We start from the raw sequence: 13,497 nt of genomic DNA, 5'->3' as shown, positions 1-13,497 counted from the left end.
TTTGGCCTATAATTGCAAATATTGTCCTGTTCTGGTACAAAAGTTAAGACTTCACATTGTGAAAATATTGTTCCCATAAAGATAGTCTTGATAGCAGTAGTCTTGCCCTAGATTTGTAAAAGTTTAGCTTGTTAGTTGGCTTTTTATACAAAGTTTTGGGATAATTTTACTCAAATCCGTGCTTTAATACATTCCTTTGGTTCTCCACCTAATTTGTATATGACTGCTGCAAGATGTGAATTGACTGTAGATCTATGAGTAAAAATGTCTAAATTTGCTCTATCTAGAATCTCAAGTGAAATAACAAGAATGTTAAGCTCCTTAATTTTTTTTAAAGAAGTTAACAAAGTAGTGTATATATGTCTGCTGTTTATAATATTAATCTGTTTGGAATTGCAATGTAAATTGTATTACTAATCTGAAAACTCCAAGCGGTGAGTTTTAATTGTGGTTCTTGGATACAATACAATGTTCATAAAAATGTGAAATGATTTTTGAGGACCACCCTTTATTTGTTTTCCAGGAATCTGCCTCGAGCTATAATGATCTCCTTGCCAATTGTGACATGTGTGTATGTGCTGACCAACTTGGCATATTTCACTACCCTGTCTCCTGAGTTAATGCTGCATTCAGAAGCAGTGGCCGTGGTTAGTTGGAAAGAAGCTTTCCATTACTTCTTAAAGATAATTTTAGTGGCATGTATATAATTTGTATGAAGATACTGTTTACAAATAAAAATCATTGAATAGTCAAATTTCTGCTAATTGGTTGGAAATACACTATCCCATGTACCAGTGCTGTTCCATCATGAAGTAAGATAAGAGCAGAAAAACTTGGAGTAAGTGTACATTGTCTGGTCCTTCAAATTTATGAATTTTTTCAGAATCATGGCTCAGCTTTTAACTAGCACAAGCATATTCAAATCCTTCCATAATAAAGGCAAAGAACCACACACAGGTGACTTGAGTACCTTGAATGTCAACATTTCCCAATCAGTTACATTGAAAATATGTTCTGCTTTGTGCAAAATCATGTGACTGTACTGAGTTCTTAGGGCTCTGTATATATATACTGGGCCTCTTCATATCCTCTTTATCAACATCAGATTCTGCAGTTGCTTAAAATTTTGAGGAACACAAAGTGGTGAAGGAACTGAGTTAGTCAGACATTATCTTTGGAGAGGAAGCGTTCTGGCCTAAAATGTCAACCGTTCCGTGGTTGCCTTTTGTGCCAAGATGGCGCCAACTTCAGGGTGGAGGAGCCACACCTTATATTCTGTCTGGGTACCCTCCAACCTGATGGCATAAAATCGATTTCTCTCTCCAGTGAACAAAATGTATCCACTTTCCCCCTTTCTTCTACTTCTCACCTGCCTATTACTTCCCCCGAGACCCCTCCTCCTCCCCGTTCTCCTACTGTCCACTCTCCTCTCCTATCAGATTCTTTCTTCTCCAGCCCTTGTCCTTCCCCACCCACCTGGCTTCCCTATCTCCTTCCAGTTAGCCCCCTTCCCCTCCCCCCACATTTTTTTTATTCTGACATCTTCCCCCTTCCTTCTCAGTCCTGAAGAAGGGCCCAAAACATCTTTTCCACACATGCTGCCTGACCTGCTGAGTCCCCCCGGCGTTTCGTGTGTGTAACTGTTTTTGTTATCCTCTTTAACTTGTTTACACCCTGTTCCCTCTCGACAATCATGGGCAAACTTGGAAATCTGAGATTGAAACTGTGAATAACTAGGTCTCGTGCATTGGTTTCTGTGTTACCCTACCAACAAAAAGTCTGCCAGCCGGAGAAAGACCTATTTATTCCTATTTATTTGTGTATGTTAATCTGTTCTGTATCAATAGATTAGCCCCATTCAATCTGCTGTAAACTTACTGACCAATCTCCTGTATTAGACGCTTTTGAAAGTTTCTGAAAGTCTTAACAGCCCCGGATTCGGTAATGACAAGCACCTGCAACATAGAATTGGCCCTTCAGCCTATGAGTCTGCAAAGGTCATCAAGTATTCGTTTACACTAACCCCGTTTCCTATTCTTCCCACATTGCCATCAGCAACCCCTATCCCCACCCCCACCCCAGATTCTATCACTTGCCTGCAACCTGGGGATGAATTATAGTGGCCACTTAACAAATAAACCTGCACGTTTTTGGAATGTAGGAGAAAACTTGAGAACCCAGAGAAGACCCATGCTGTCACAGCGACAGCATTCAAATGTGAAAGAGACTGTGCCTGAGCTCTGGATTAAATTGGGTCTCTGCAGCTGATAAGCAGTAACTGTACTAGCTGTGTCTCTTCTTTTGGGTCCTCTATTTTAATAGTCATGTCCTCAATAAACTTTCAGTTGAGCATGATTTCTTTTTCGTAAATGATTGCTGAACATGCTAAATCCTATTCTTTTCTAGACATTCTGTTGTCATTCCTTCATTATAGATTCCAGCATTTCCGGACAACTGATGTTAGGCTAATAGATCTGTAGTTCCCTGTTTTCTGTCTCTTAAATGGTGGGGTCATATTTGCTACTTCCAATTTGTTGGAACCATTCCAGATTATATAGAGTTTTGGGAGATAACAACCAGAACCCATAGCCTCCTCGCTCAAAATTCTGGGACGTAGATCATTGGGTTCTTGGGATTTATCAACTTTCATTCTCAAGTGAAACTTCTTTTTAACCAATACTATGACTTGGCTCTTTTGCATTTCTAGCAGGTGTTTTGTTATTTCTTCTGTTTAAAAAGAACACGAAACAAGATATTTGTTTAATCTCTCAGCATTTTTTCTTATTCCCCATCATAAAGTTGGCTTTTTACCTCTTGGGTCCCTTCCTTCTAGTGTATCTACAGAAATCCATACAATCAATCTTTGTGCTTAATTTCATATTCTGTCACTTTTCTTTATCAAATTCTTGAGCCCCCTTTGCTGAATTCTATAATATTCCCCATCCTAAGGTCTGCTGCATTTCTGCTAACTTTATGAACCTCATCCTTTGTTTCCTGCTGTCAGCCATAGAAATGATCCAACTTGAAACATCTTTAGTTACAAGCTTTTGGATATCCACAGCAAACATTGAGTTTTGTTAATAAAATAATTTAAAAATATAATGAATGATTTAATTTTTTGGATCAAAACCATCCATTAATTAAATAGTTGAATACCTACACAAACTATATAGTAATTTTTATTAGTTTGTGTTTTATGTTGAATTCTTTCTCGACTGGAGTGATTAATTTGTCTTTATTTTTCTTGTTTCTTTAGGACTTTGGGAATATCCACTTGGGCATAATGTCCTGGATTGTCCCTGTATTTGTAGGGCTTTCCTGTTTTGGTTCTGTCAATGGATCGTTGTTCACCTCATCTAGGTAACTGATAAAAAATGTTATTATTTTATAGTTTAGTAAATATCTTTTCTGATAAACTTACACTTTCAAAAATTTCACATACAGGTTATAAAGAAAATGCTTCACTGTTACAGCTGTTTTAAAATAAAATTTATCACAAGTTTCCAGTAACATTACAGCTATTTGGTATCTGGTGCACTGTTCACACTACTGCTGTATTGCACAGTACCAGCTCTGTTCTTCATTTTGATAGTGGAGACCAAAACTTAATTTCTACCTCACTATTGTTATTCAACTTTTTGGTTGATTTTAACTTGTAATGTCTTGCACGCTGGTGATTTAATATTCTGATGCAAAACTGTAAATGTAAAAATATTGGACAAAGAGAGCCATCACTGAGCAAAAAGCAAGTTGCTGGAGAAACTCAGCAGATCGTGCAGCATTTGTGGAGATGGTCACTGCGTCAGGACTGAGACTATAGAGAGGAGATAGGCAGTGTATGGAGGTGAGGGAGAAGGTTGAGGCAGCAGCTGGTAAGCATGGCATGGATCCAGATGAAGAGAAGTCGATAGACGAATGGAGGGTTAAATATAGCAATGGGCATGATTGTTGGATAGAAAGAAAGGCTATATGGAATCTGATAAGAATGAAAAGTAATGGTGAAACCAGATAGGGGAGGAATGCTGGGCAGATGGAGACATTGTGGGGAGGGCAGAGATCGAACAGAGTGAATGTGTGGTAAAGGGCGAAGGGACCAAGTTTGGGGAGGGAGGGTTACTGGGTAACAGAGGGTTGGATGAGGGGTGAAAGTTAGTAGCACAATTGATAAAATTAATAAGTTCCACAGAGGTTCAGGAGGCAACCCAATGCAGTTGTCAGTGTGGCAAAGAAAGAGTTATGATGTGTTGCCAGACAAAGTTTGGAACAAACCACATAACCAACAGAGAGACAGGCATAGCTAGGGCCGACGCACGTGCCATGGCAACGCAAATGATTTGTAAAAAGAGGAATCAAAAGGAGAGTTGTTCATGGTGAGAATAAGTATATCCAAATGGAGGAGAGTGTTAGTAGAGGGGAGGGCCCGAAGGCTTTCTTGATGGGGAATGGAGGTGTGTAGTGACTGAACATCCTTGGCGAAGATGGAGACATTGTGGTGTTCAGGATGTAGGTGGGAAGGGACTGGACAAGGGCAATAACGTGAAGTCAAAATGTAAGGAGGTGAATGAGGCAAGACCAGGCAGAAACAATGAGCCTACCAGGACAGTCCTGATTGTGGATCCTGAGGAGGAAATAAAGGTGGAATTGGGGAACATAAGATTGAAGGTTTGTTTGGGGGTGTGGGGGAGGGAGTGGATGAGTATCTTCTGATGTGAGAGGAGAGACGGTGGCCGAGGGCTCAGTATCGTGGTCTTATTCCAAGTGTAGGTATGGGGAGGATTCGCAGAGTTCCATCTACTTAGCTGTACAATGCAGTGGTCAGTCAGTCAAACCACAATGGCACCGCCCTAGTCTGCCCTAGATGATGAGGTAGAAGAGTGGAACATCGTGACCACACCCTTCCCATAAGGGCACCATCCCTTTCAGCTTCTCCATACCCACCACATCTTCTCTTCTGCTTTCCATTCCAGGATGCCTGAAATGTTCCATGTCCCCATAGACAGAACAAAGATGGAGTTCCCTAGGTCCCTACCTGTCACCCTACTATCCTCCACATCCAGCACACCATTCTTCATTGATCCCACAAGCTGTGATGCAAGCCCACCACATCCCCCCCTGTTCTGCCTTCCACAAGAGCCATTCTCTCTGTCACTCCCTGGTCTGTTCACATAATCCTCCAGTTTCAGGCAACCTGCAACCTCTCTGTCCCTTCCACTCTCAATTTCCCCCCAGGTCCTTTCACTTGCCTTCACTCACCGTTACCCAGTTTTCTCTTTCATGGTTCCATCTACCCAACTCACACACACTCTACTCACAATCCCCTCCTCTCCCCTCTACTTTCAGATGTGCAGAAGGATCTTGGGAGACTTGTTTAAAGCTCCCCGAAGTGGATTGGGTAGTTTTTTTTTAAAAAGCTTACTACATGCTTGCCTTCATTGATCTGGACTTTGAATGTAATTGTTGCTATGTCATGTTGCAGCTGCATAAGATTTGGTTTGGCCACGTTAAGAGTATTGTGTGCAGTTCTGGTCAGCACGTGAGTGAAAGGAGTGGAGATTTTGGAGAGGGTGCAGGAGAGTTTCACCAGGGTGTTCCTGGAGAATTTTAATCAGGAGAGGATGGACAAGCTTGGATTATTTTCACTGCAGCTATAAGCTGCAGGGCAACCTGGCAGAAGTGTATTAAATTATAAGAGGCATTGATGTGGTAAATGGTCAGTCTTTTTTTAGGATGGAAATCTCAAATCTGACAGGGGAAAATTTTAAAACAGATTTGTGAGGCAAGTTCTTATGTATAGAGTGGAAACTGCCTGGTGAAGTGGTGAAAGCATACTGTTTATGTTAGCAAAGTTAAATATTTAGACAGAATTGTGTACCAACAATGACGAGAAGACTGGTACCTTGTGTAAATAGGATTGGTATAGATTGATGTGAAGACATTTGTTAGTTAAAGCTGCACACTGAATCTGACATTCACCACGGGCCCTGTCGCTTTCTTAGTTACAACTCATGTTGGGACAGCATACAAATAAGGTCACAAATACAGCAGTGGTGAGGTTTCTTGAACAAGTTGGTTTATTCAGGCCCTTTTACATCATACACTGTTGAGTGCTTCAAGTGAAATACTCCACTGACCAAAAATCATCTGGCAATTCACATTAGAATAGTTACATACAGATGCACAATTTTTTCAGTAACCCCCTAAATTTTAGTAGTTGTTAATCATTTTATTTCTGCGGGAGTTGCCTCTATCTGCCTATCAGACCTGTTTCTTTTAAGGCTCCCCTCAACCTTTAGTCTATTTTCCCATTGTTCCTCCTACAGTTGGCATCATAGTTGGTGTTGGTATCATGTTTCAGACAAGAGGCAAATCAGGTGTGGATGACAGATTTCCTCCCTGAAAGGCATGAGTGAAGGAAATGGGTTTTTTTTGATAAATATGTAGTATGATTACCATTACTAGTTATTTATTTATCCCAAATTCCAGATTATTAACTGAAATTAAACTTCACGAATTCAGTAGGATTTGACCTTGAATCTGCTGAGTTGTTAGTCTTGTAATTTAACAGCTGTGTCACTACCCTATCGTTACCATCCTGAAGAATCGTTCGTATGATGCAGGAAACGAAAATCAACTGTTGGTAGTAATACTTGCTTTCCCGTTATAGCTCTGCTTTTTAAATCCTCAATAGCTGCTTCTTTTATTACAGATTATTCTTTGTGGGAGCAAGAGAAGGTCATTTACCCAACCTCCTTTCAATGATTCACCCAAATCTGTTTACCCCTCTACCATCATTAATATTTACTGTAAGTATCTTGAAGTTGGCATTTTATTGTACAAGCAGGAAGGCGAATTACCACTAAAGAACTGTTTTAATATGCTTTCAAATTACTTTAATGAGGTTTAGGTGGTTATGCAAAAATAGCAGTATATACTAAATGCAGAACAGTGATTTGTGAATTTATTACCATACCTGCTTTTTCAAATTTTTGATTCAATCTTACACTTCTGCTTGTCAGAATCTTACTTGCAGATTTCAGATATATGCATTTATAGATTCTGACAAGCACGTGGAAAAAGACATACAAGGTGAATTTGAGAAAGAAAGAGACTTGCATTTTTGTATTGTCTTTAAGTATCTTGCATAATGCCCCAAAGGTGCTTTGCATACTGACAAATACTTCTTAGAAGTGCTGTAATACAGCAAGGGTGCCAGGCATTTTGTGCATAGCAGGATTTCAAAAACAGTACGAGTGCCGTTATCCAAAATTCTAAAATTCAAGTTATTTTTTGAATGCTGACATGACATCACAAATGGGAAATTCCACAAGGTGCTGAGAGGGCTACTTGAGTGATGTACAGGTCTGTGCACAGCACAGTCAGTTCTGAGAAGTGACCTCACATTAATGAAAAATAGTAAAATGCCATAAAGCAAAAAGTGAAGATATCGATCGTGTATTGAAAGAGTGGATTTGTTAGTGTTGGAGTGAACATATGCTGCTTAACATTATGCTAATCATGAAGCAAACAAAGATTTATCATGACAAACTGAAAATGGAAGAGAATTGTTTCATGCAAAAAAATTAATAAAAAAGTAACTCCCCCCCAATCAAAGTTAATTGATTTCAAACATTCCTCAGTATAGATGAAAGATCACTGACCTAAAATGTTAGCTCTATTCTTCCCTCCACACACACTGCCTGATTTGTTGAGTATTTCCATGATTTTGTTTATATTTATTAATGTCATTTTCAAGTAGGCTGCCAATTTTACCAATACTATTTACAAAGTCCAAAATTAAGTTACTTTTTAAGAGAAGAATTCTATTAAACATGTAAATCTTTGGAACTCCATCTTTCTTTGATGATAATGCTCTTTTTGTTTTTATAGTGCTGGATGACCTTGATGTATGCATTTTCTGTCGACATATACTCTGTCATTAACTTCTTCAGTTTCTTCAATTGGCTGTGCATTGCATTGGCTATTGTTGGAATGATGTGGTTACGCTATAAGAAGCCAGAAATGGAGCGGCCAATAAAGGTAAATGACCAGCTGCAGTTCTGTTTGAATACAAAGGCAACAATGTTCAGTTATTTTTACCATGTGAGAGTAATTCATTACTTTGAATGACTATTTTATTTAAATAAATCATCAAAACATCAGCTTCCAATTGTCTATGCTCAGCAATTATTAGCACAAAAATTAACATTATTTGGTTATTTTGATAGCTGTACTGGATGAAAGCAAAACTTTTTACACAACAGGGAAAGGAACAAAGTATTAAATGAGCTAATTACCTTAGCACAGTCTTGATGCCATTCCAGATCATTACTTCTTGAACTGTTTTGAAAGAGTCTTGAGAGTAGATCATCTCGTCACCAGCCAGGAACCAATGTAACGCAAAGGTGATGTAAATAACAGCACATTTAAGAATCAAGATTATCCACGTTCAGTCCTGAGGCTAGTTATTTAGCTCAAAGTGGCATTTTTCAAGGAATATTAGAAAAGTACTTTGTTTATTCGAATGGAACAAAATTATCAAGTTTGATGGAAACCTGGCAAAAATTATAAAGCTATGTTTTTGAATATCATCTTTGTTGCATACATTAGATTTAAACATCCTTTTCACTGTCTCTTAAAACTACAGATTTAAATTATTGTTTAAGAATGGTATAGATTGTGATCCAATGACAGAACTATTTTCCCTTGATTTTGAGTGTCTTAGATGATAAATGAGGATAAAGCAGCAATTAAGTACAAATAGAAGTTGAATAATGATGGTTAAAAGCAATTTGTTTATCTTTCTTGTCTCCTACAGTTTAATATCATTCTCCCAATCACTTTTGTGCTCGCCTGTATTTTTTTGATTGTTGTATCCATATGGATGACACCTGTGGAATGCGCCATTGGTTTTGCCATAATCCTCTCTGGAATCCCGGTTTATTATATAGGAGTTTACTGGAAAAACAAACCCAAGTGGCTTTTGAATACAAGCGGTATGTATATTTATGATCATTTCTGATATTATACAATGTGTATTAAGTAAGCTGATCCTTTATACAACATCACCAAGAACCTTACAAAGATGTATGTGTAGCAGTAGTATTAATGGTAATGTTAACCATGTTGTGTTCTAATCATGAATTTTGGGTACAGGCTACTCGGCTCTGAAATAAAACAGGGAAATGATGGAAATGCTTGGCATATCAGGAAAAAGGCAGTTAACGTTTCAGGTCTGGAACCCTTAATCAGAACTAGGAAAGAGCAGAATAAAAGGAATATATCTGATGGGGTTACACCAGCTGACTTAGTGTGATAGTTAAGTAGCAGCTAAGCTTATTCGCCTGTGTAATGTGTTGCTAATAGTCAGGCAGTAGAGCCTGTCCATCAGGTCAGATGATACAAAAAAACTGAGCCAAATGGAAGACTGACAGAAGTGGCGGGTTCTGACACAGACAAGAAAGAGAGAAAGAATGAACTACCTAGAGGTGTTTCTGATCTTGTATCCAATGAAGAAAAATAAATGCTTTTCATTGTAGGTTAAAGATTACATGGAGCTTGCAAAAATAGAGGGCTATGGGTAACCCTAGGTAATTTCTAAAGTAAGTACATGTTCGTCACAGTGTTGTGGGCTGAAGGGCCCGTATTGTGCTGAAGGTTTTTCTATGTTATATAGTCAGTAGCAATAAGTGTTCTTGTTTCTCTCTGAATTTTATTGGTCAGAGTATATTTTAACGAGTGAAAATTGCCATCTCCAGGACATCCTCTTCAGCAGTGAAGAGCTCATGGCCATTTTCAGACTAGGAGGCTGCTGCAACAAAAGAACACTTTTGAGACAGCTGTCCTAGGGATCTGGTCAACTGTAATTCCTGGCCCGGGGAATTACCCAGAGCGGGCATAGAGTTAGATAGAAATTGGAATAGAGCTTAGATTAGAGATGAAGTTTAAAAATTAACCCTCTACTCAACCTATGATAAATTTCTTGATTTCCTTCTTTTTATGCCTCCTTGGCTGTATTGGCAATAAAACTAGTCAGCGAACATATTTCACCACTTGAATCTTTCTCCCTTAAAAGAGTATCATTTTAACTACCCAGCTGCAATATTAAAAGAGCAAATCAGGCAAGTCCTTCAGCAAGCTTGGAGTCAGCTCTGATCTCAATGACAGGAACCAGAGCTTTAATCCTCCAGCAGCAGTTTGTTGGTATACCACCATATTAACCTTAATGGCTGAAAGCATGCCTATCACCAGCATTTTGTTAATTTATTAGTAACAAGATTTTCATCTTTATTGCAGATTCTATTACGATTTTCTGTCAAAAGATTTTGGAGGTGGTACCTCAAGCTTCACAAGAAGGAAGTTAAGCTCCTTAAGAAAAACCCACAAATAAACAAGCTGGAGTCACAATTACATGGTCCAAAGTTAACTTCTGTTTTTTTTTTGGAATTATTTCTGTTTATCTTCAAGATGGAAGATGAATTTGTCATCTCAATCTTTTGAGAAGTCATTATGTCATCCTTTTATTAGAAAAGGACATGGTTGCCTAATGTTACGTCTGGGTGAAGAACGTGTGAAATGCTTTAAATGTTAATATGTGTGCTCTTGTTGGTTTTTCATGCTAGGTCCATGATAGTTCTGCTCTGTGTTCCCTTTTAAGTATGTAATTGAACACATTTCAGGAACCCTTGTGCCTGCTATAAAATCCAGGATGTGATAGGACTAAATTTTTAAAACCAAAATCTGGAGAAGATTGATTTGGGCCTCCAGGCCTTCTCTACATTGACTGCTTCAGAGAAAAAGCATTTTGTATCTTAAATATTGGGTTGCTTAGTCAGAACTGCATTTAAAACTCCTCATGGATCCCTGATTTTTGTAATCCTTTTGTAATTCATTTTAGTTGAACATATTTAAAGACTAAATGCGCACATTGTCCGGTCAACAACAAACTGCTGCTTTATTACCCATGCTGCCAGCAGGGACCAGTGGTACAATTTCCCTCAACATCCCAGACTTTGGAAGTGAAAATTGGTTAAGGTGTTTTTTTTCCATTTTCTCTTGATGTTGGAGGTGTTATTAAATTTTAGCTACTTACTGTAAGATCTTGGCTTTGACTCCTCTGCAGTTAAATAACTTGCTGCACTCCTGATCAGAACCCATTCTTCAGTCAAGTGTATAAGATACTAGATGGTATCCATTACTTGTGGACCTAAGTTCCAGTATGAATAAATGCTTCATGTTTTTGTTATCACCTCTGAAATACTTCATATTGCTGTACAAGATTTAGTGGGGTTGATGCCGGGCCATTTTTAAGCAAATGAAGGCTTTCACAACATACGGTATCCCTCCAGTATGGAAACTAGGGCCCAAATTTATGAACACTATCTCAAACTGCTACTGGCTGTTACTTATTTCTGGAGAGTGACTGCACATTTTACCTGATATAAATGACTCCACCAGAATCTTTGTTTTTAATCCTAGAATAAAAATAATTCTAAATGCAATGATTTAGGATCAATCAGTTTTAAAGGAACTGTTTAGTATTTCTTATTTATTAAAATTAGTATTTGCATATCTTCATTATCTGCTGAGGCAACTGTATAAGAGGTAACTTTTATTTATAAGAATTGAATCACTGACTTATTACATAATTCTTAGAAAAATTTTCTGAAGATGCAAAGTGTTTATGAATGTATCAGCAGTGTGAAGAATTTAATTATTTTTCTTCAATATTGTACTTCTTGCTTCTAATTTATGTGAAATGTTTCTGACACCAACAAGTTAAATATCACAGCAGTAAACCAGAGGTTCTTTGGTTCATATACAATTCATCACAATCTTGTATAAAAATTTATGGAGCAATAATCAGGTCAATTGAAGACGGCTTCTAATCTGTTATTTTGCATTGATTTTCTGTGTGCTGAGGAATTTAAAGATGCAATAATGAAAACTGCATGTAACTAGTTAGCTATAATGCCTTATAAATATTCTGGCTGCAAATGTATTTACTGCATTTTAAGACTAGTTTTGATTGGTGATGTTGGTCTTGTTAAATCTAGAGCATTCTCAATGTGGTCCTGAAAGTGTGTTTATGGATAATAATTAGATGACCCCAACTCTATTGGAGAAAAGATTAAGTGCTGCAACTTGACTTGAGAGGAGTCTTCTGGTGATCATTTCATTGTCTTCTGTAAAGCAGAGACCTAACATTTGTTTGTGTTTTTATTGCTGTTGTAACTGCAAGGCCTCTTGGCCAAGAAAATGAAGCCTGAATAAGCAATCCTCTGGTACAGTAAATGATAAATCTCCCACTTTCAGTTAACCATTCAGTAGATTCATAAAATCCAGAATCAGTGTTTACTACTTACAGGAGTGAATTGCTCGTGTTTCAGTGCTACATCTTGTCAATTTGTAAGATGCACAAAACAATCTTTTTATGAAGTTGTTTTACTTGTAATAGAAATGATGTTAACAGTAGTAATGATGTTAAGTGATAATGTAAATGCACAATATTTAAGGATGGTTGGGAACTTATTTTTAAAAATGTTGATCAGGTTTGCATCTCTTTGCAATGAAATTTCAGCTTCTATAAGTCTCCATGTAATATTTTGAAGTAATACTGGGAAAAAAAATCTTTTTAATGTTGACATGCTCATTTAATTTAACCACTGTATCTTTTAGTTCATTGAGGTAATTTATACTTTTTTAATTCCATTTAAAGTGTCCACCACAGGAAGGCAGTGATTTTAAAAGAAGAACAAATTTTGGGTGGGGTAGACGAATCTACCTCCTCAATACTGCTTTTAAAGGCAGTATACTGAACTTCATAGATACTGTATTTACCTAATCATCTCCTGACTTAAACCAATATAAATTCTTGTGTGTGGATTAACACAGACAATTAATTAGAGAGATGCTCCTTTTCCTATTTCATATGTTCTTTTGGATTTGAAGACCATCTTGACGCTGTTAAAAACACTGGGCTTTTTTTTTCCCCAGATCATAATTTTCTTCTCTCTGCTAATGTTATAGCCAAATAAACTTTTGTTTAGAAAATGTACAATTCATTATTGTAGACTCTCATGGAAAGTAAACAGCATTTTTCTATATATCTTCATGTCTAGTTGTCAAAGTCTAAACTCTGAGTATTTTTGGATGGGCAAGAGTCATGAAATCTATCACTCTCCACTGATGCTGTCTGATCTGTTGAATATTTCTAACCTTGCATCACCTTTTAATCTGTCATTAATCTCTAACTATGTAAGTACTCCACGATTAGTTTTGGCCACAATATTTTGTGTGGCCCCTCATTTAATGTATTTTTAAAAGCTCAAATATGCACTGTTTTGCCCTTGTCTGTCCTGCCAGTTGGAGCCACATCAAAGATGTGACCTAATCACAAAATCATGTTGACCTAATGTTAGTTTATCATTAAAAATTGATTCTAGCATGGTAGTGCAGTAGCTAGCACAATACCCTGGAGTACTAGCGATCAAGTTTAAA

The 13,497-nt window shown here is 37.6% G+C and overlaps 1 protein-coding gene across 1 annotated transcript in view; it reads left to right on the top strand.

The window, feature by feature from the left end:
- slc7a5 (solute carrier family 7 member 5) overlaps positions 1 to 13,103 on the top strand; it is a 49,570-nt gene extending 36,467 nt beyond the window's left edge. The window contains exons 5-10 of the mRNA XM_059993015.1: positions 524 to 647; positions 3,257 to 3,360; positions 6,707 to 6,803; positions 7,888 to 8,037; positions 8,816 to 8,993; positions 10,294 to 13,103. Coding sequence (XP_059848998.1) covers positions 524 to 647; positions 3,257 to 3,360; positions 6,707 to 6,803; positions 7,888 to 8,037; positions 8,816 to 8,993; positions 10,294 to 10,361 — 721 coding nt within the window. The 3' untranslated portion in view covers positions 10,362 to 13,103. The remainder of the gene's footprint in view (positions 1 to 523; positions 648 to 3,256; positions 3,361 to 6,706; positions 6,804 to 7,887; positions 8,038 to 8,815; positions 8,994 to 10,293) is intronic.
- The last annotated feature ends 394 nt before the right edge of the window (positions 13,104 to 13,497 follow it).

This window comes from Hypanus sabinus, chromosome 17, assembly GCF_030144855.1.
Source record: "Hypanus sabinus isolate sHypSab1 chromosome 17, sHypSab1.hap1, whole genome shotgun sequence".
Taxonomy (NCBI): Eukaryota; Metazoa; Chordata; class Chondrichthyes; order Myliobatiformes; family Dasyatidae; genus Hypanus; species Hypanus sabinus.
Note: the sequence above shows the minus strand (reverse complement) of the source record. Positions and strands in the feature narration are given on the sequence as shown.